This window comes from Salmo trutta, chromosome 12 (genome assembly GCF_901001165.1).
Source record: "Salmo trutta chromosome 12, fSalTru1.1, whole genome shotgun sequence".
Taxonomy (NCBI): Eukaryota; Metazoa; Chordata; class Actinopteri; order Salmoniformes; family Salmonidae; genus Salmo; species Salmo trutta.
Window position 1 is genome coordinate 9475869 of NC_042968.1, and position 22920 is coordinate 9498788.

At 41.3% G+C, this 22920-nt stretch overlaps 1 protein-coding gene across 6 annotated transcripts in view; it reads right to left on the minus strand.

The window, feature by feature from the left end:
- LOC115202896 (anoctamin-1) overlaps nt 1-22920 on the minus strand; it is a 62998-nt gene that overhangs the window by 15549 nt on the left and 24529 nt on the right. For 4 of the 6 annotated variants that reach the window (XM_029767055.1, XM_029767058.1, XM_029767057.1 and 1 more), the window contains exons 3-16: nt 19090-19434; nt 14927-15025; nt 14258-14409; nt 11789-11843; nt 11332-11383; nt 11095-11150; nt 10960-11001; nt 7669-7733; nt 7352-7486; nt 6285-6445; nt 4304-4386; nt 4165-4176; nt 1855-1926; nt 782-856 (exon numbers count right to left, since the gene is read on the minus strand). In XM_029767055.1, the coding sequence (XP_029622915.1) occupies nt 782-856; nt 1855-1926; nt 4165-4176; nt 4304-4386; nt 6285-6445; nt 7352-7486; nt 7669-7733; nt 10960-11001; nt 11095-11150; nt 11332-11383; nt 11789-11843; nt 14258-14409; nt 14927-15025; nt 19090-19434 (1404 nt within the window). The remainder of the gene's footprint in view (nt 1-781; nt 857-1854; nt 1927-4164; nt 4177-4303; nt 4387-6284; nt 6446-7351; nt 7487-7668; nt 7734-10959; nt 11002-11094; nt 11151-11331; nt 11384-11788; nt 11844-14257; nt 14410-14926; nt 15026-19089; nt 19435-22920) is intronic. The other 2 variants (XM_029767053.1, XM_029767054.1) reach the window with 2 other exon arrangements.

Genomic DNA, 22920 nt, shown 5'->3' on the forward strand with positions numbered 1-22920 from the left:
CAACGCAGGAGTGGCATTGGGACAAGTCTCTGAATGTCCTTGAGTGGCCAAAGCCAGAGCCCGGACTTGAACCCAATCCAACATCTCTGGAGAGACCGAAAAATATCTGCGCAGCAACGCTCCCCATCCAACCTGACAGAGCTTGAGAGGATCTGCAAAGAGGAATGTGAGAAACTCCCCAAATACATGTGTTCCAAGCTTGTAGCTTCATACCCAAGAAGACTCGAGGCTGTAATCGCTACCCAAAGGTGCTTCAACAAAGTACTGAGTAAAGGGTCTGAATACTTATGTAAATGTGATATCAGTTTTTTTATTATTAATAAATTAACACATATTTCTGCCCCAGAATCTCCCATAAATGTTCAATTGGATTGAGATCTGGTGACTGAGACGGCCATGGCATACATTGTTTTCATGATCAACAAACCATTGTGACCACTCATGCCCTGTGAATGGGGGCATTGTCATCCTATGGGGGCATCGCTATGGTAGCCAAAATAATACATGACCCTAAGCATGATGGGATTGCTTAATTAACTCAGAAATCACACCTGTGTGGAAGCATCTACTTTCAATATACTTTGTATCCCTCATTTACTCAAGTGTTTCCATTATTCTGGCAGTTACCTGTAGGCCTAATTGTGTGTGTGTGTGTGTGTGTGTGTGTGTGTGTGTGTGTGTACAGAAGATCTGCATTGCTTTCAATTACTAGACTAGTGATGTCCCTGTATCTAATACCAGAGACTAACGAGCCATATGGGCCCTGGGCACATCAACTTACCATAAAAAGCATAGTGAAAAGTCCCGTCATATATGCTGGTGCACGGTCTGTACATGTCAGTTTCACTTTTTTATCCTGAAACAGAGGAATTAATACATAATCAAGTGAGAAATAAGAGCAAACATAAAGAAGCAAAGAAGCAGTAGTATCTGTCTGACAGCGATCGTGACACAGCCCTTTTCAAACAAGTCTGAGGGACTCTCGCCCCGAGCGGACTGACGCCGCTCCAATCAAGCACACATAATGGGAGCTCCCGGACACGAAACTGTGCAGTCAAATCACATCTCAATGTGTATAAAAAAAAAAGTAATGACCCCTTCGAGGTCTGATGAGAAAGGAGCTGACATGCCTGAGCTGCAGTTTTGCTGCTGAACAGAGAAAACCAGACATAAACAACCACCCTGGCATGTGTTGATATCCAACATGTATGTGCTAACTGTTGTTATGCAGCAGTACATAGAGACGGCAAAGGTCGTTCATCTTACGATAGACTGCAGAGCATCCAAGACTAATAAAAGAGTTGATAGCTATATCTGAGGGTGGGGGGTATAGGTTGTGGACAACTCCAGGATACATTATATTTTACAGCCTAGGAGAAGATGAGACGTGCATGTGGAGACAGTGACAGTAGAACTGAGGTCATCTATACAGGAGTCCAACTTTAGATTGGCATGCTTCTGTGACATTAAATCACGTTCTGGACTGTGACTACGTTGATAACTTTACAATGGTGGAGTTCACGCGAGAACAAAAAGTGGAGGCGACAAACGCCATGTGTGTTTGCGAAAGGGAAATGTCGCCCAGAGAATAGAGAGAGGGGAGAAGCACTCTGTGTGCTTCTATTATGATGGTTCCAGTCCCCATCTCTGACACTATAAATCAAGCGCACCAGCGCAACAGACACTTGACGCAGCAAAAAAATAGACAGAGAAACACTGAACACATGAATAATCTTCAACAATTTATTTATTCTATGCATGGATGCATACATAGAATAAATAAATAATTGAATAATATTGATAGTGTGTTGTTTAACAGCCCACCAAGAGGCACAGGCATAGTGAAAGGTTTACCTTGGGAGACATATCCTGTTTCTTCAGGGTCTTCTGCATGACTTGGATCTCATACTCAGCCCTATGGTGGCCCTAGGGGGGACAGATACACATGAATTAACATGCTCGTCCAGCGGTATCACCTTAGCGGTATCAACACATTTCCCTCAAGACGGAGGAACTGACATCATCCAGGTCAAATGCCGTTTTTACCAGTTGTCAAGTACATAGCAGCACCCACACAGAAAACGCTGTCATCTGCTAAGTGTTTCAGCTCAGTGCGGTGGAGTACACCACCAACATTTCTAGCATACAGGAGGAAATGCGTGACAGAACAATGTTAGGAGTACAGTATCTGTAAGAGGGGATGCAGGCTTTCAAAAATGGGTTTGGCACTCATGCATTTGGAAATGTTTACTTTACCCTCATTCTGATAAGGACACCTATTAGAATACCTCTACAGGTTATATTAATTATCTTGCCTGTCTACTTAACCTTACCCCCATCACCTTACCCCCATCTACCAGTCAACACAGCAGTCAGTCATCAGGAGGTGCTGCCTAGTGCCTAATTGCAGTCATTTTATATTAAACAGAAGCAAGCCCATATCTGTGCGAGCAGACAGAAACAGAGAAGGTAAAGCGAGTGTCTTTTTTTAACCATCACTGACATGCAAAGAGCCAAGGGAGAACCACAGCAGTCAGTCATGAAGCACAGTTTACCAGATACCCTGGTGGTAAGGCAGGTATAAGGTAAACAACTGCTACCAACAGGAGGTGCTGCCAAGTGCCTAAATGTTTAAAAAAAGATGAGGACAGGGGATGTTAAGAAGCACCTTAGTGTGTGAGATAGAGAGAGAGAGAGAGAGAGAGAGAGAGAGAGAGAGAGAGAGAGAGAGAGAGAACAGATATTCCTTTTATACTTAGACAAAAAAATGCCTTCTTTATACTGCCTCTTCATTATATCTAGAAAGGGGTGGGGGTAAAAAAACGTGGTACATTAAATTCTGACTCAAGACCTAGTCTTGAGTCTAGTGGTGTGGGGGCTGTGCTTTGGCAAAGTGGGTGGGGTTATATCCTGCCTGTTTGGCCCTGTCCGGAGGTATCATCGGATGGGGCCACAGTATCTTCTGACCCCTCCTGTCTCAGCCTCCAGGATTTATGCTGCAGTAGTTTATGTGTCGGGGGGCTAGGGTCAGTCTGTTATATCTGGAGTATTTCTCCTGTCTTATCTGGTGTCCTGTGTGAATTTAAGTATGCTCTCTCTAATTCTCTCTTTCTCTCTTTCTTTCTTTCTCTCTCTCTCTCTCGGAGGACCTGAGCCCTAGGACCATGCCTCAGGACTACCTGGCATGATGACTCCTTGCTGTCCCCAGTCCACCTGGCCGTGCTGCTGCTCCAGTTTCAACTGTTCTGCCTGTGGCTATGGAACCCTGACCTGTTCACCGGACGTGCTACCTGTCCCAGACCTGCTGTTTTCAACTCTCTAGAGACAGCAGGAGCGGTAGAGATACTCGCAATGATCGGCTATGAAAAGCCAACTGACATTTACTCTTGAGGTGCTGACTTGTTGCACCCTCGACAACTACTGTGATTATTATTATTTGACCATGCTGGTCATTTATGAACATTTGAAAATCTTGGCCATGTTCTGTTATAATCTCCACCCGGCACAGCCAGAAGAGGACTGGCCACCCCTCATAGCCTGGTTCCTCTCTAGGTTTCTTCCTAGGTTTTGGCCTTTCTAGGGAGTTTTTCCTAGCCACCGTGCTTCTACACCTGCATTGCTTGCTGTTTGGGGTTTTAGGCTGGGTTTCTGTACAGCACTTTGAGATATCAGCTGGTGTAAGAAGGGCTATATAAATACATTTGATTTGATTTGACATTGTTGCGGTATTGTCTTGATCTTATCTCCTATTTCTTGAGTTGTATTTGTTATTTTATCTATATTATTACTTTCATCACTACACTGTTGGGAAAGAGCTCACAAGTAAGCATTTCACTGTACTGTTTTACACCTGTTGTATCCCGTGCACGTGGCGAATAAACTTTGAAACTTGAAATTATGGCCAGATCGCCACTAGGCTACTCCCACCCCTCACCCCTCAAAGTGGCAAATAAGGGACTGTTTGATAGGGGGTCATATAAACAATGCCTTATTCTTTTTTACAGGTAAAATACCATGAGTTCTTTCTGAAATAGATAAGAGTGTTAGAGTGAAGGAGAGTGACATAAACCTTGTTGGGGGAAGTTGGTTAGTATTGAGTAACAGCAGCTTCAGAGAAAGCTGCTAGAAAATTAAGTTAATAATTAAATTAAATCAATTTCAAACCTTGTGCGTCTGCTTCAGGAACCACCATAATATAAAACATAAAAAACATGATTAAGAGGAGAAATCATTTTTGTTTATTGTATCAGATGTTCTTGTCCAAATTGGCCAAACAGGTTCCAAAACAAGGGCATAGACTCACCTCTTCCTCTTCAAAGCCAGTCAAATCCCAGATGTAATTTAGTCTCATTTGCCTTCTCTTCCAGTGCTCCATGAACATGGCAGCTGGGAAACAAAACACAACCCATCCTTAAAATCAGTCCCGCCAGGATTTTGCAATCAAAATTTGTTTAGCAAAATCAACAATAGCCGGCTTATTATGCGTTGTCTCGGAAACCAGACACTAGGGAACAGTGACCAGGGTCTGGTTTCAATGATGGACTCTTTGGCATAGAGGAACTACTACTAGAAATAATGTTTGTTTATTGTATCAGATGTTCTTGTCCAAATTATCACTACTATCACTACTCTATCTGGGGTGGGTCCTATTCAGACAGAAAACTCTCCCAACAAATCACGAGGCAGACAAATCAGAACGTCGCGATTCAAAACAAAATTTTGAAGGCAAAACCTTTGCAGTGGTTTTAGTAAAGGTAATTGATGCAAACTAGCCACTTATGAAATGCACTCATTAAAAATCACCTCCTTATCTCCATCTTGATGGCTACTATTTTGTATTTTATTAAAGTGTGACGACTGACGTTGGCAATGTTGAAGTTCCTCTATGCCCAGGGATCCCCTCCCAGGCAAACCGGCGGGTCAGGGACCCCCATCATACGTAAGCAAAAAATGTAATAATATGGCAACATATTAAAATGAATAGATTTGGTAGATAGTTTTTTTATTATTTTGACCTCCCAACATAATTGGAAGAGAAAGTAAACTAACATAGCCCATTAGCTAGAAAGGTAACTCAAAACTCCTAAGAGCAGCTGTTTAAACAAAGGTTAGCCATGTATTGGCAAAAATGCATATCCAATCCAAGAAAGCTTACCAGGAGCCAGTGGCACTAGCCACACTGTAGCCTATTCGAGGGGCCGGTTAAAATCTGTCAGATACTCCAGTGAGTGTAATTTGCTTCAATGAGTGTCATTTGCTCAATATTAGCAATTGAGCGATAAAGTTGACATCATTAGAAAGAAGAGATTCTCTTCTTTTCTACTGTACTTATGTAATTCAAAATTCCTTTATTCTGTTGTTGCTAGCGATACACAGGAAAAAAATGCGGACCCCCTGCAGTACCTCCACGGACCCCTGGTTGAATACCCCTGCTACTGTATATGCCAAAATAGTCCAACATTGAAACCAGACCCTAGGTCTAGTCACTGCCTAAGGTTTGGTTTTCAGGACTATTATGCAAGAGCTCGCACATTTTACCAATTACTGCAATATTACCACATAAAACAGTCAAATAATTTCAGATCACAGATCACTGCATAACAAAGAGGACTCGCAATGTCAATCAATCACGGCACATTTACCACATAATATGGTTCAAACAAGGCACACGTCAAACTTTTTCCTTCATCAGCGTATTTGTGACAAATTGGACAAAATCATTGCATATTGCAATGAACAATATCATAATTGCCGCAGTATAATTATAATCAGGCATTTTTGCCCACAAGTATTTTTTTTTTATCACCACGAAATCCTGGAGGGACTGCTTAATGACTACAGTATGAGAAAGACATAGCAAAGTGAACGGACCAGGGTTTAAACTTCAAATATAGTCCAAAAGATCAACATCTCTGAAACTCAAACAGGTTATGATCTTATCTCCTCTTAATATAGGAACCTACAATCCGAACCTTTACCACAATTTTAACTCAAATGACTGTCTTCTAATGGCAACTGACACTGGTCTCCCGTGGCCCTGCACAGCCTGGTCTCATAGAATAGACGTAACATAGTAAATGTACATCCAGGACACTCAAATTAGTATTATATGTTATGTTTGGTATGGTTACATAAGACAGAAGGTTACTTAAGTAAAAAACAAAAGTAGGTTGGCTCTGAGACCAGGTTGCCCTGCAGGACTCTGCCTGGTCCTGTGGTCTGTAGCAGATGGCATTGTTTTATTGGCAGAAGATGAGAGAGAGAACATGGGAAGGATGGCTCACCCCAGAGGGCCATGAAGATGGAGAAGAAGACAGTGGCCGGGTTGTCAAAAAGATGGCTGGCCCTGGCCGTGCCGCATGCGGTCTTCAGCTTCCAGTAGCTGCAAGCGCGGTCACACAGTGGGCACATGGTGATGTTGTTTCTCGGATCACAAATCTCCATGCTGCGTGGGAGAAGAAAATTAGTGGAAAACCTCAGTAAAAGAGATCTAACCGTAATGAGCATAATCAGCATAAACTCAGTTACCAGTTTTAGAGGCTATAGAGTCCAACAGCAACGAGGAATGAAAGTATGTAGTAGTGAACAAAAAAGACTAATTCTTGCATGCGCCAGTTCCCGCAAAGGTTGTTATTTATCAAATTTTGAATTTGACGGGAAAGTGTGTGCGTATCTCCACGCAAATCTCAGACCATGCGTTTGCACAACTTCTAGTGGTTAATCAACAGTATTGCAAGCAAATATTGTCATTTTGGGAAATGGAGGTGGTTGATGAACAGTAATTATAATAATGGTAGGCTAATAACAACACAGGTCTAACGATAAAACGGATGCATTTGCCGTTGGTAAGAAGATCACATAGCAGCATTTATTTACTGCTACACAACAAATATTAGGCTACGATTCCATCGCTCATTTAAGAGACAGGTAGCCTATGACAGTATGGGTAGGCTACAGTATTGCTGTGCAATAGGAGCACGACATAATGGCCTATTTAATCTCAGAGCCTATAACAAGGCAAGAGAAAGAAACACAATCATGTATTGTTAAACAAAATATTGAAAAAACAACCCGTATTTTGCATAGAAGTGCTGGCTGTAGGCAGCATTTACTTTAAATACCAAGAACGCACACAGACTCAAAATGAAAAGCAATAACAAAACATTACGGCATATCTGTGCAAGGCAACTGTTACAACACTGTGTTTAGCAACTCTTGGGTTTTTGATAAACCATCACTAGTGCTTCCATGCCATTAGAAATCTAAACATATTGGTGTAGTTGTACGTCTAGTTATAAGTGACGTTGTTTGTAGTTGTGGGTTTAATTGTAGTTGTGGGAGGTCAGTGTACCTGGGAATGTCGTTGTCCACAGTGGCACAGCCGTACAGGAACACTATGGCCCCCACTATGGCAGCAGGGATCAGCATCTGGGTGTAAACCCCCAGCCAGGCAAAGTACAGGCCAATCTTCTCCCCAAAGTACTTCCTGCAGGAGAGGAAGGAAAGCAGCACAGAGTACATACATCAGGAATCAATTCAGAGATGGTGATTAACTAACATTAACTCAAGCCCATGATATACTGCTTTGTCTGTTTGATTGCTACAATACAGTATAGTATGTACTCTCCGCATTGTCATGTCCTACAATTAAGAGCAGGATTCTCTCACCTGATTAACCCAATTGGTTGGTACTTGTAGAAGACACTGTAACTTGCCCATTCTTCATACAAGATCTGACAAGACAATAACGGGTAAAACAACGTCTTTAATTAAACAAAATACTTAGAGGCAAATCCATGATGGAAAACAAAATGTAATTGAATTACTATTTAATCTAGCTTCTTATCTTACTTCTGAGACTCATTATAAAACAGAGGACAAGTCGGTTTGGGCTCATAAATGATTGAAATTCATCACGCAGATTATGCATTTAAAAAATGCTGATAGGAAACGGTCAGTCCCATCACAAAGCCCTTATGAAATATTGCATGGCCGTTACTAGTCACAGCTGCGCTGTGATCTCAATGCTATATTTGCAGCCTGAGATTTGCCAAAGGCAAAGTACATTATGTCTGTGTGATTGAGTACATCTGTACACAGAATCAGTGCCATTAAGGCCCAGGGGCCGGTTGCATAAAACCCCTTAAGTTTATTTTCCCATGATCTTTTCCCTTAAAGTTTCCTTCACTTTAGTCAGTTGCAGAACACATTTTGAAACCTCTTAAGGATCCGCCCCTTTTTTAACATTTTCGCCAAAAATGACATACCCAAATCAGGACCTGAAGCAAGGATATGCATAATCTTGATACCATTTGAAAGTAAACACTTTGAAGTTTGTGGAAATGTTAAATTAATATAGGAGAATATAACACATTAGATGTGGTAAAAGATAATACAAAGAAAAAAACATGAATTTTTGGTTCTTTTTTTGTACCATCATCTTTGAAATGCAAGAGAAAAGTCATAATGTATTATGCCAGCCCAGCAGCAATTTAGATTTTGCCCACTAGATGGCAGCAGTGTATGTGCAAAGTTTTAGACTGATCCAATGAACCATTGCATTTCTGTTCAAAATGTTGTGTCAAGACTGCCCAAATGTGCCCAATTGGTTTATTAATACATTTTTAAGTTCATAACTGTGCATTCTCCTCAAACAATAGCATGGTATTCTTTCATTGTAATGGCTACTGTAAATTGGACAGCGCAGTTAGATTAGCAAGAATTTAAGATTTCTGCCAATATCAGATATGTCTATGTCCTGGGAAATGTTCTTGTTACTTACAACCTCATGCTAATCACATTAGCCTACGTCAGCTCAACTATCCCACGGGGGACCAACTGATCCTGTAGAGGTTAACATGTTAAACTCTGACCCCCTCTGGTGGCATTTTCTAAATAATGCATAATATTGTATACTATTCTCATTAAGTAGAAATGGAAGAACTGTGGGATTCTGATAAAGGTGTCAGAAATAATGTTACTGGGCCTCCCAGTAATGAGTGGTGCAGCAGTCTAAGGCACTGCATTGCAGTGCTAGAGGCGTCACTACAGACCTGGGTTCGATCCCGGGATGTGTCACAACCGGCCGTGATTGGAAGTCCCATATAGCGGCGCACAATTGGCCCAGCATCGTCCGGGATGGGGGAGGGTTTGGCCGGAGGCTTGGCTCATCACGCTCTAGCGACTCCTTGTGGTGGGCCGGGAGCCTGCAGTTGAACTATGTTTCCTCCAACACATTGGTGCGGCTGGCTTCCGGGTTAAGTGGGCAGGTGTTAAGAAGCGCGGTTTGGCGGGAGAACGCATGACTCGACCTTCGCCGCCCGAGTCCGTTGGGGAGTTGCAGCGATGAGACAAAGTCGAAATTGGGGAGAAAAAGGTGGTAAAAAACAAACAAAACAAAAAAATAATAATGTGACTACTACAAAGCCCAAGATACTAGCTAGCTAACAGGATTACCTAGCTAGCTTGCTTGCTCACAAGGCTAGCCAAGTTAGCTGCGTTGTTGCTTGCATGCGATTGGCTATGGTCTTTGGGGTGGCACACAGCCTGGGAGACAGTGCTGCCTGTCAGGCATCATTCTGGGCTTGAATGCCCCACGAGCTCAGAAACCCTTAGCTCAAGGTAAGGAATATTTAGCTTGCTAACATTCTAACTTATAAACTGATAATGAGCTCCAAACACAAATGAAAGCATGATGTTAGCATGAAACGTACCATCCCTTAGTGTAGCAATCAATAAAAACGCATGCACTGATCCACTGTGGACTCTGCCGCCTCAGCCATACTGACAATCTATCATCTTTACGTCCACTCCTATTTATAGAGTTTATCTCGTGATCTCGACAAAACAACTTTTATGTCGTGATCATAAGATAAATAAGTTGTGATCTCGATAACGAGGGAATCATTTTGATTCATATGTCCTCTCTGGACTTTTGTACTTAAGGAAACCCCTTAAGATGTTTTATGAAACCGGCCCAGGATCAGCATGTAGGGACAGGGTGCTGTGGTCTGCGTCGTCTGACAGGTCAAGATCATCCTTGAGCATCAAATGTTATTTAGATAACTCTTATATTGCAACTCAGTAGTCGCTAGCGTGCATCTACATGAAATTATAGAAGTACATTTCACTGTTGGTCTCATGTTGTACTTCTCTGCCTGTCAGACATGAGGTTTCACTAATAAAGTGCCATCGCTCTTAGGCAGGGAAATGGGCACCCAGGGGTCATGCCATCAGAGTCTCACAAATATCTTTCTTTACTGAACAGTGAACTGTAGTCCCAATGGCACAGCACCAAACAGAGCTTCAGTAGGTTTCTATCCTCCACCCCAATGGCCCTCTCTGTTCCCAAACAGAGCTCCCACTTTGCAAGACAAATTAGTGATGCCTGTGACTCATCATAGACCGGCGTAACACAGGACTGGAAAAACAACAAACCATGGAACAACTCATAACAACATCACCTCTAAAATGTGATCATGCCATCATCTCAAGGACATAAGTAATTTCTGTGAGAGAGCACTCCATTTGCTATGTGCACGGACTACAGAAGATGGGTGGGGAAAAACATACCACTGCCATACGGCAGCTTGGAAATTCCTTAGATTTTCTTTGCTCTGGGCTTAAATCGCTTAGATTCGACCAGACTGGTTGTTGTACAATGCTTGAGGATGGTGAAAAGAGATTAAGCCTGTTGCCGTGGTGACACTTTCAATACAGTGTAATTATTCTCTAAGCCAAATGGGGCTTTTCCTCTCCATCGTTGCTGAGGGCTTGCGTTTAGACAGCATTTGAATTCTGTGCTTTAACCTTTTCAATATGCTCTGTCGCTATCGACAAGACTTTCCTGTCCTCACAATAAAATGGTTTATGATCATCGCTAACAGCGACACAAATAGTGAATTAGTTGGTGACTTCATTGATTGCATATTGACATGACCGATGATTTGCTCGTCTCACCTTTCTGTCATTGGCCTCCGGCCCCATACTGTCAACATCCCCCTGCAAGACAAGCAATGACACAATGAGTGTTGTCTGGTCACAGAGCGCTTGGCTTTGCATGGGTATTGATAATATGTGTGGTAATATACCCACATCGTGAAGAGGGTACGCTGCAGTGTAAACACCATTGCCAAGGAGACTGGTGATTCCTGTAATTGTCATTTTCAAGAGATCAAATTTACTATCAAACAGAAGGCACACAATAGCAATAATATTCTACTACAGCATACTAGTGCTGTCTAGAAAGATAAGACAGATGTCATTTACAACCCTAAAGGATCCAAATTCATTGTAATATCCACAAGAGAGAGGGGACATGGCTCGGCTTACCCATGGTGTATTTGGCTTTAGTGCATCTTGTACGTTTCAACACTTCATAAACCTAAATGTGTAAATAACATAAATGTTAAAAAAAAAAAATACTTCTGCAATGTATTAAGATGATCTCAGGTAATAATCACATCCAAATAGAGCAGACATCCTGTCTTGTGCAATGAATTTGTTAAGAAATGGACCTCAACTTCTGGCCATTAATGAACAACTCTAAATGCATTGATGGGCAAGTTGTTTTCAAACTTCATGGCTATCTCCAAAGTCATTTTAGCTCAGTATTGATGTTTCTGTTGAGTGGTAAAGTTCTACACCATCTCCACTGGGAGCAACATCTGCTGATTGAGAAAGAATCCAATGAAAAATAAATCACATGAACAAAACAAATACGTTTACTTGTGGTGTGAAGGGCTTCTTATTGACTTGCCCATCATTCAAGCAGATCTATAGTACTTACTATTGAGGCCCTGGTTTTGCTGTCGAAGAAAGACTCTCTGTCTGAGAGATCAAACCTGTTAATACAGAAGACAGAGGAGCCTTCTGTCAGTGGTTTATTTAAAGAGCCATGTACTCAACCAGGAGAAACTATGTTAGTGTTCCGTGCAGACATATCATATCAGATTTGTAGGTACGTGGACAGCAATGTTTTTTGTGTTTTTTGTGTGGCCAAGTCATTAGTTAGACCAGACATACAATACAAGGTGGTTACAAGGAGAATATGGTTGCAACATGTCTTGGTAGCTAGGGTTAGTCAGCAGCCTGGCCTACACAGTGTTCATTGAGAGTCAGGAGCTCAAAATAGCCTGTAACCTCTATGCCCACTCTCTTGAATAAAATCTAGCTTGTTTACTAGCCTCGCTCAAAACACATGAAAATATTGTGCTTTTTACAATACATAATATTCTAACATCCAAACGCGGATGAATTATTCCTTGAACATCAGAGGATAAGTCTCTGTTTAAAAATAATATTGAATCGCAGGTTGTGTCTTCCAGAACAACATCATTGTTCAGATTTTGTATCCGTTGATTTTGTGCCTTGATTTTGTGCCTGTTGATTGCACCTCTACATTATTACCGTCATGGCACAGTGGGGCCATTAGCCATGTCAAAAATGACAAAGAGCTCAAGACTGGTGAAGACTGCGGGGGTAGAAGGACAATTTAAATTCCATTTATTTCAGCTCAGCCATATCACATTATGGGGAAATGCACCTACTGAGATGAATAGCTACAGGTAGCAGCCTGTATCATTCATACATAATCACATATTCTGCACATAAAAGCATCCAGCTGACTAATTACAATCTTTAACACTAAAACTGCTGGGCCTTGTGGGACCCCCTTCAAGCAAATGAGCAGTCATTTTGACTGTGACATTCTTACAGTGTAATTCATATTTCACATGTGCTATCGCAAAAAGTATCATTTGTTTGTGTTTATGAAGGTCTAAGGTAACAGAATACTCTTTATTTTATTTCAAATAACAATTGCATTTTCATTTGTTTATGTTACTGTAGGCTATACAGTATGTAAATAATATATTTTTTTTTTAAACACAAAAATGCAGGTGTTCAATCAATTTTATTAGTCGTGCCTTTGTTACAGCTATGAAACAGAAAGCATACAGTACCTCCATTGAACACGCTAACAGATTATTTTTTATAATGAACCCCCTCCCAAAAAATAATACCCCAACCACCAAGGTGCGCAGTCAGCAAGTCGCATAGTCTAATGATGAAAACATCAGTAGCCTAAGCATCATTATAAGTGTGTTTGATAAATAGTGAAAATCAGCACATAAGCAATAATGGCATTACAAGAAGTGTCGATATGACAGTAGTGAAAAATAGTCAATTATTTATTCGCTGGATACCATGGCGAATTTGTTTGTTTCTTTGTCATAAAAATGGAGGTAACGCATGATCTCTCTGAAGCAATCCCGTGACATGTTTTCTCGAAATAAAAGTATCCCATTCAAGTCTGACAAAAAGCTCTCAATACACACGCTCTTTCCACCGAATACTCCACGGACATACAGGATTAAAATGACCACTTCCAGGTCATCAACAGACAGATCCCAGGCAGTGTCCTTACTCCGCAATGACATGTGGTGTTGATAATCTCCATGTAGCAGTGTCATTGGCTTGTTCTATCTAAATGGTACCATCCTTTCCGCTCTCTACTCTCACTGTTCTATTTGGTTGTGGCGGGGGAACCTACGCAGTGCCCACCATTCTGGCTTTTTTTTGTACTTAAGCCTAGAAGGTGTAGGTTATTCAGGCTGAGGCTCAGAATCAGAAGAATAATCATCATGATTCATTTCTTCCCCGCCATCTGAGTCATTTTCATTGTAGCATCGCTAAGGCAACATGTGCATCCATTCATCTTGGTCTTCTCGCCATTGTAAATTACGCACGCTCTCACTATGTACACTATGTACTCCCCCAATATTGTTTTGTTGAAATGTCATGTCCTCATAAAACTGGTTATAATTCCAGTTCTGTTTGTGATATTAAGATTCTAACAACGCCAGTGTGTTATATTGACTTATTTAGGAAAAGTCAAGGACGGACGCGGGCAAAACTGAAAAAAATGGCAGAGTAATAATTGTTTTAAAATTTATGAGCAGTCAAAATGACTGCTTTAGCGGTTCTAGTGTTAATAACGCCGCATCCAGTGCTGTAATGATTTCAATAGCTATACTGTGGCATTGTACCCATGTCTTGCATTGAAAATACATTTCTTTCCGATTGCAATAAACATTTCAAGCCACTTTGAATTTCTCACATGCATAGTACTGGAAGTACACCCACTAACCTTTGAGCTCTGCATCGTTGATCACTTGTCAGAATGTACTTAATGTTCAATGATGAGACCAAACCCCTGGACCAATGCCACAGGTCTCAGTGCTACTACTATACTCACAGGTGCTGCTTTTCCCTGGAGAAAGGGTGGGAGAGATGCTTCACATTTTGGGCTCTATTCGGCTCCACTTTAGGATGAAGTGGTGCAGTCACTTTGCGGATGAACAGATTGATCCTCTCCACCACATCACTTCCCTGTTTGACCTCGTACACCTGAAGGGAAAGGGAAAACGGGAAGAAAACATGTTGAGAAATGAGTGCATGAAAGGCTATCAGTTACATTATTCTTGTTTGTTTTAACAATTTAGTCATTTAACAGACACTCTTATCCAGAGCGACTTACAATTAGTGCCTTCATCTTATGATAGCTAGGTGAGACAACAACCCATCACAATCGTATCAAGGACATGTTCCCTCAACAATGTGTTTATCAGCAACGTCAGTGCTAATAGAAAAAGACAAGTCCCTTTTTTATTTTTTGGGGGGAGAGGGGTGGGGAGGGTGGCGTCGGGGCGCTGTGAGAGTTATTTAAGGTACTCTTTAAAAAGAGATAGGGTTTTAGACATTTCAGACGTTGTGCAGGGACTTCGCTGTCCTGACTTTAGGGGGAAGCTTGTTTGAGCATTGGGGTGCTAAGAGAGGGAAGAACTTTGACTGGTCTGAGCGGGAGCTGCCTTCCCATAGAAACTGACCAGTGATCTACAGTGATCCATCTAAAGGCAGGCCATACCTTTTTGGTGGGCATCTTGAGCTTCATGAATTCTGCCTCCCGACAGAGCACATTCCAGGGAGCATGGATCTTCAGGAAGCCAATTCCTGGGATTTTGTTCTGGAAAACGGAGAACGTGATGTTGAATAAAATAACAATAATAAGGCAAAAGGTTTTCATGGATATTTTAATGTGTGATGAAATAAGTTTCGCCTGTTTTATCTGCGTGATATATGCGTCCCTAGAATGGAGCTACCGTCACATCTCTAAGGACTAATCAGTCTCTCCAAGGTAAAGCACAGCAATGTTACTGCAGCATTGCAACTGAAAAAAAAGTCGCAATGCTACAATAGCAAGGATTGTTGTTGGTTTGAGTCAGCCAAAGGCTGTATCCACTTGAATAGAAAACAATGTCTCATAGTCTAATATATACCGGATAAAAGTTCTCTCTCCACAATCTCCTCTATCAAAAACAACAGTGGTTATGTAAGTCCCTCTCATATGCTTCTGACCCACATCCTCACACCTCCCAGCCCACTTCAGGGTCCTGGCCCTGTCTGTTGAGAACACTGTGGCAGACTACACTTTTCACAGCAATATCAAGCAGAACAGATCCTGCCAATTCTATTTTGGGGCTATGGTTCGATTATCCACAAACAACCCTCATTCATGGACAAAGTAAATTAATAAAATAGAACAGGGAGGGTTGTTCCGACTTACTCAACAAAGCAAACAGATGTTGTCAATAAGTATGAAATAATTTTGAATTTGCCTTAATATCACTCAAAACAAAACTTTTCCCATGTGAGCAACAATCACTAAATGGTTTGAGACCTCTTCATGCATGCAATGGGATCCCAACTCACACAGAACCACATACCTCCTACCATTTTTCTGCAAAATGTCACGTAACAGACATTACAAAACACATAAACGATAAAAGATAGAACAGTAAACACATGTCAAATCTTTACTTAAGTGGTTTCAGTAGTGGTTTGCAAAATGGAGTGGTTAGAAACTAGGCCTTACCATTACTCTTTCATACAGGGCAGTTTCCCATGGTTTTTAAATCCCAAATATGTTTTATGCTGTATACTGTAGGTATTTCAATCTGAATGGAAGACACAATGGCTGCGGTCCAAACACTTAAAAGACACAACCTCGTCCACTTACCATCGCCTTGTGCCCTTTGGGGAATCCCCGTTGCCATCTTGGAGGGCGGGTCAAATGATTAGCCAAGCAAGGGAAGTTTGCAACGTAAGCCCCTCAGCCCTCGTTTTCAGTCGGCTTTGCGAGTGTGCAATTATGCCTGAAACTCCCCATATGTCACGCCCTGATCTGTTTCGCACATCTTCCCCATTATCCCCTGTGTATTTATACCTGTGTTCTCTGTTTGTCTGTTGCCAGTTCGTTTTGTTCGTAGAACCTACCAGCGTTTTGTTTTCCCTGCTCATGCCTGTTTTCCTGCTCCTGTCGTCTGTTTCCCGGTTCTGACCGTTCTGCTGGCCCTGACCCTGAGCCCGCCTGCTGTCCTGTACGTTACACCCTCTCTGGATTATTGACCCGTGCCTGCCTTGACCTGTCATTTGCCTTCCCCTGTTCAAGGAAAAAACTTTTGTTTTCATCACTTTTCTTCACTGTCTGCACCTGGGTCATACCTTGTGATACCATAATTCAATTCGCAACGATTGTACATCCGCTAAGAAAAGTCAGTGAAAACTCAATGGAGAAGTCAACATACAAGTGTAAGTAAAAACAAAAGCAAATAAGTTAGAAATTGTGCTACTAATGCACATGATGGCACAAACACATCTCGTAAAAAGTAAATATGTTTTTTTTGGGATATCTTTTGGAAGTTCCAGCTAGGCAGGCTAACGTTAGTTAGCTAATTAATTTACTAGCCATCATACAGTAGGCGTATATTAATAATCAATTATTTAATATACAGTTGAAGTCGGAAGTTTACATACACTTAGGTTGGAGTCATTAAAACTCGTTTTTCAACCACTCCACAAATTTCTTGTTAACAAACTATAGTTTTGGCAAGTCGGTTAGGACATCTACTTTGTGCATGACACAAGTCATTTTTCCTACAATTGTTTACAGACAGATTATTTCACTTATAATTCACTGTATCACAATTCCAGTGGATCAGAAGTTTACATACACTAAGTGCCTTTAAACAGCTTGGAAAATTCCCGAAAATTATGTCATGGCTTTAGAAGCTTCTGATATGCTTATTGACATAATTTGAGTCAATTGGAGGTGTACCTGTGGATGTATTTCACGGCCAACCTTCAAACTCAGTGCCTCTTAACTTTACATCATGGAAAAATCTAAATAAATCAGCAAAGACCTAAAAAAAAATTGTAGACCTCCACATGTCTGGTTCATCCTTGGGAGCAATTTCCAAATGCCTGAAGGTACCACGTTCATCTGTACAAACAATAGTACGCATGTATAAACACCATGGGACCACGCAGCCGTCATACCGCTCAGGAAGGAGGCACGTTCTGTCTCCTAGAGAGGAATGTACTTTGGTGCGATAAGTGCAAATCAATCCCAGAACAACAGCAAAGGACCTTGTGAAGATGCTGGAGGAAACAGGTACAAAAGTATCTATATCCACAGTAAAACGAGTCCTATATCGACATAACCTGAAAGGCCGCTCAGCAAGGAAGACGCCACTGCTCCAAAACCACCATAAAAAAGCCAAACTACAGTTTGCAACTGCACATGGGGACAAATATCATACTTTTTTGAGAAATGTCCTCTGGTCTGATGAAACAAAAATAGAACGGTTTGGCCATAATGACCATCGTTATGTTCGGAGGAAAAAGGGTGAGGCTTGCAAGCTGAAGAACACCATCCCAACCGTGAAGCACGGGGGTGGCAGTATCATGTTGTGGGGGTGCTTGCTGCAGGAGGGACTGGTGCACTTCACAAAATAGATGGCATCATGAGGCAGGAAAAGGTATTGGAGTGGCCATCAAAAGCCCTGACCTCAATCCTATAGAAAAGTTGTGGGCAGAACTGAAAAAGTGTGTGCGAGCAAGGAGGCCTACAAACCTGACTCAGTTACACCAGCTCTGTCAGGAGGAATGGGCCAGATTTCACCCAACTTATTATGGGAAGCTTGTGGAAGGCTACCCGAAATGTTTGACCCAAGTTAAACAATTTAAAGGCAATGCTACCAAATACTAATTGAGTGTATGTAAACTTCTGACCCACTGGGAATGTGTTGAAAAAAATAAAAGCTGAAATAAATCATTCTCTCTACAAATATTTCACATTCTTAAAATAAAGTGGTGATACTAACTGACCTAAAACAGGGAATTCTTACTTGGGTTAAATGTCAGGAATTGTGAAAAACTGAGTTTAAATGTATTTGGCTAAGGTGTATGTAAACTTCCGACTTCAACTGTAGGTAGACATGCACTCATAATTGACTGTAGCGCATATAAAGTACCCACGAGCTACCAGTGGCTGAAAACACAATCATCACGGGGTGAACAAGTGATGAATGATAAATGAGTAATGATTAATGGGTCAATAGCCACTCTCTAGAGTGTATATAATAACCTATGACATTAGGCCTTCTTTTGCTTGTAAGGCTGAAAAGAATTACTCCCATTGTAGAGAAAATCTATTGCACATGCTGCCCTTTCTTATCAGATCTATATTTGATGAAAGCTGTTCATTTGATAAAGATCAATTATGTGACGAATGCAGGTCAATTGTAGATTTGAAAAATCATATCTGATCACAGTAAACCCTCAACGCAAGAGGAAGTTCAATGTGCTTTGTTCCAGTATGAAGAAGGTGCATTCTACAATCGCTACATGAACAATAGATGGACAAATGTCAACCAGTCAATATAAGGAGGAATGGAGAATTAAGCCACGCTCAATGGAACAACATGACCTCAAAGACAATATCTGAACATTTGATTGCCAAGATGTGATGAATGCAGCTACAAGCAAGCGTCTAGTCTAAATGCACAACCACACCAGGGCTTGAATATTACGCCGGTGTCTACTACAACATAGGTTGATCAACATTTTTGGAATCAGTTAGGTTAGGCAGTCTAATTGCTAGGTTATTCCAAAAATACCTTGAGATGTTCTACTGTTGAGGTTTTCAAACGTGTGGTGAAAACACACAGTCCAAGGCCACTAACTCACCCCCTCATCCTTCTCTAGCTCCAGGCCCATCTCTCGAAGGTTATCCTCAAACTCAGTCTGGCGGAAGCGCTTGTCATCCTCATGGTAGTCAAGGCGATGCTTGTGGGCAGCAACCTCAGGGTCTTCTTTCGGTGGTGGCGTGTCCCGGCCTCTCATCATGCTCAGACTGCGGCGCAGGCTCCTGAGGATGCGGTAATCCCCGAAGTGGGATGTCTTGCGACGAAAACTCCGGGGTTTCTGGATATGATATGTGAGAACGTAGTCCACCCGCCGCTGGCCATCCTGGAATGTAGGCCCCTGTTTTGGGCCTGAGGCTGCCTCATCTGACTTGAGGGAGTTCAAGGGCTGAGAAGAGAGAGAAAGGGGGATTATAGTTTTAATGGAGACATGTTGGCAGATCATGAGGAGAAGGCATGTGGCATTCTAGCCTGTGAGAGTTTGTTGTGTGTACATCTGTTTATCTTTTAAATTGCAATAGCTTATTAAGCCTTGTGGACAGTCAATTCCCCTCCACCGTGATAAATCAGTGCACTCAACCACATCTCTGCTACTGCCTACTTCAAGGAGTGGGAATTGAATCATTTTGTACAGATGAAATGCTGCTCCTCAAAAGATGACAAAATAAACTTTGCACCCTGCAACACATTACGTTAGACTATCTCATAATACTGTCCTAATCCAACTCATGAAGACATACTGTACCTGAAGACCAGTGACCAAATCAATTATACGCTTCTTGACAGTACGACTCATAGAGGAACATATGTTAACAAATTGACTCTGGTGTTTGTCTTCGCCTGTGACCTAAAAACATTTTTGCTTCATTGTCCTTGAATACATTATTTGTTAGTGTGAAATGTTAGTGTGAAATTAGATTGGGCAGCAAATTGAAGTAAGGTTTTAAATTAAACGGAATGTTAAAAAAATAATATATAGTGCCAGTCAAAAGTTTGGACACACCTACTCATTCAAGGGTTCTTCTTTATTTTTACTCTTTTGTAGAATAATAGTGAAGACATTAAAACTATGAAATAACATATATGGAATCATGTAGTAACCAAAAAAGTGTTAAACAAATCAAAATATATTTTAGTTTTAGATTCTTCAAAGTAGCCACCCTTTGCCTCGATGACAGCTTTACACACTCTTAGCATTCTCTCAACCAGACTAAACTGGAATGCTTTTCCAACTATCTTGAAGGAGTTCCCACATATGCTGACCACTTGTTGGCTACTTTTCCTTCACTCTGCGGTCCAACTCATCCCAAACCATCTCAATTGGGTTGAGGTCGGGTGATTGTGGAAGCCAGGTCATCTGTTGCAGCACTCCATCACTCTCCTTCTTGGTAAAATAGCCCTTACACAGCCTGGAAGTATGTTGGGTCATTGTCCTGTTGAAAAACAAATGATAGCCTCACTAAGCGCAAACCAGATGGGATGGCGTATCACTGCAGAATGCTGTGGTAGCCATGCTGGGTAAGTGTGCCTTGAATTCTAAATAAATCACAGACAGTGTCACCAGCAAAGCACCCCCACACCATCCCACCTCCTCCTCCATGCTTCACGGTGGGAACTACACATGCGGAGATCATCCATTCACCTACTCTGCGTCTCACAAAGACACGGCGGTTGGAACCAAAAATCTCAAATTTGGACTCATCAGACCGAAGGACAGACTTCCACCGATCTAATGTCCATTGCTCCTGTTTCTTGGCCCAAGCAAGTCTCTTCTTCTTATTGGTGTCCTTTAGTAATGGTTTCTTTGCAGCAGTCTGACCATGAAGGCCTGATTCACGCAGTCTCCTCTGAACAGTTGATGTTGAGATGTATGTATTACTTGAACTCTGTGAAGCATTTCTGAGGCTGGTAAACTCTAAACAGTGTATCCTCTGCAGCAGAGGTAACTCTGGGTCTTCCTTTCCTGTGGCGGTCCTCATGAAAGACAGTTTCATCATAGCGCTTGATGGTTTTTGTGGCTGCACTTGAAGAAACTTTCAAACTTCCTGAGATTTTCCGGATTGACTGACCTTCATGTCTTAAAGTAATGATGGACTGTCATTTGTCTTTGCTTATTTGAGCTGTTCTTTCCATAATATGGACTTGGTCTTTTACCAGATAGGGATATCTTCTGTATACCAACCCTACCTTGTCATTAAGAAGGAAAGAAATCCCACATATTAACTTTTAACAAGGCACACCTGTTAATTGAAATGCATTCCAGGTGACTACCTCCTGAAGCTGGTTGAGAGAATGCCAAGAGTGTGCAAAGCTGTCATCAAGGCAAAGGGTGTGTAATGACTGCACTGTGAGGATCCAGATGGGTCGGATTAGCTTTTCAGTGGATGTCTTCGGCCAGACCCTCTCACCCACAGAGGGGGAGGTTGGAGCTGGTGGGGGGTTGACAGTTCACACCCTATTGGAAAATCAGGGATTAGAACTTTCAGCTATCTCCCTCTCCAAAATCACACAGGAATGTGCCTTTGTTTTCACAGACATTTCCCGACGAAACTCTAACATGTTCTAAAGCGAATATTGTAACAATATTTATAACATAGAATGTGGGGAATGGTCAGAGGCGATCTAAAGAGTAATAATGTAATTTTGGTTGTTATTTTGTGATGTCATAAGAAAAATTATAAAGGAAATACTGTAACTTGAAAAGTATACACACTACATGTACGAAGTCTCCATCCTACCCATTGTGTATGAAATATAAAAAATTATGAAAGTGTTTTTGTTGACCTTTTCATACTGGAGTTCCAAATACATCTAATATCTATTTAATGCACGAGATGTCAGAATACGCTAACTGTTCAAACAGGACAGTTAATCTGCGCTGCTCTCAAACCAAGGCTCTCAAACCTGTTTTTATTTATAGACTGTTTCAACTTGTCAATTTCAAATTATTTTCTAACAGGTGTGTTCCGCCTCCTTATTAATTCACATAAAAGCAGGCCATTTCACTTTTGCGGACAACACATTTTTTGGGCATTACTGACCCGGACAAACTTCCCTAAGCACCAATTGTTTCTGCAAATCAAATCTACAGAAATTTGCACATCCCCAGTCAAAACAGGACCTGCACATACGTGTTCATGTTTTCCATCTGGTGCCCGCATCACATTCATTGTTGTTTTCATTACTACATGATAATACATTTGGAAATGTGTGCGTTCATATCAAAGTAAGTGCCTTATTACGTTATAATAGTTTCTGTATGTCGTGTTATGTCGTTTCTACTGTAGCTCACTGAATGTATGTAGCTTAATATATTTCTGTGTAATCCTTATAACCGCGGACACGCGAGGTAACGTTACTAATTTCATATAACCTTTATGGTGTTATATTCAATTGTGCTTATGTAGCTAGCTACATTCTTCTATTAGCTCTGTAAAACAATGCTAATTGCGTCAGAGAAGTATTAGCTTGTGTTGTATTTTGAAACTACCCTGGCCTTATGACCATGGTTTGTTTTCATTCAGCCTATTTAGCATAGCTCTGTTCTGCCCTGCCCTGCCCTTGTGGAGCAGATTCTTATATGTTATTTTTAAAATGTTTTTGTTAAATATTTTTTAATATGTTATTTTTATAGCAGCGTTATTATGTTGCTTCTTTGTAATGTTGTTTTATTGCTATATCCTGATATTGTATTCTAATTAGTAATAATTCCTCTTTACTCTGTACTTTCAGAAACCACACACACAAACAGTATTTGTCAATATCATAACTGGAAGTGGGCATCTTTCGAGCGGAAGATTGAGGACAGCTTTTGTATGATGTGTAGACTGTATCCTGGACAAATCCTGTCTTCACGTCGCACATGACAAAGAAC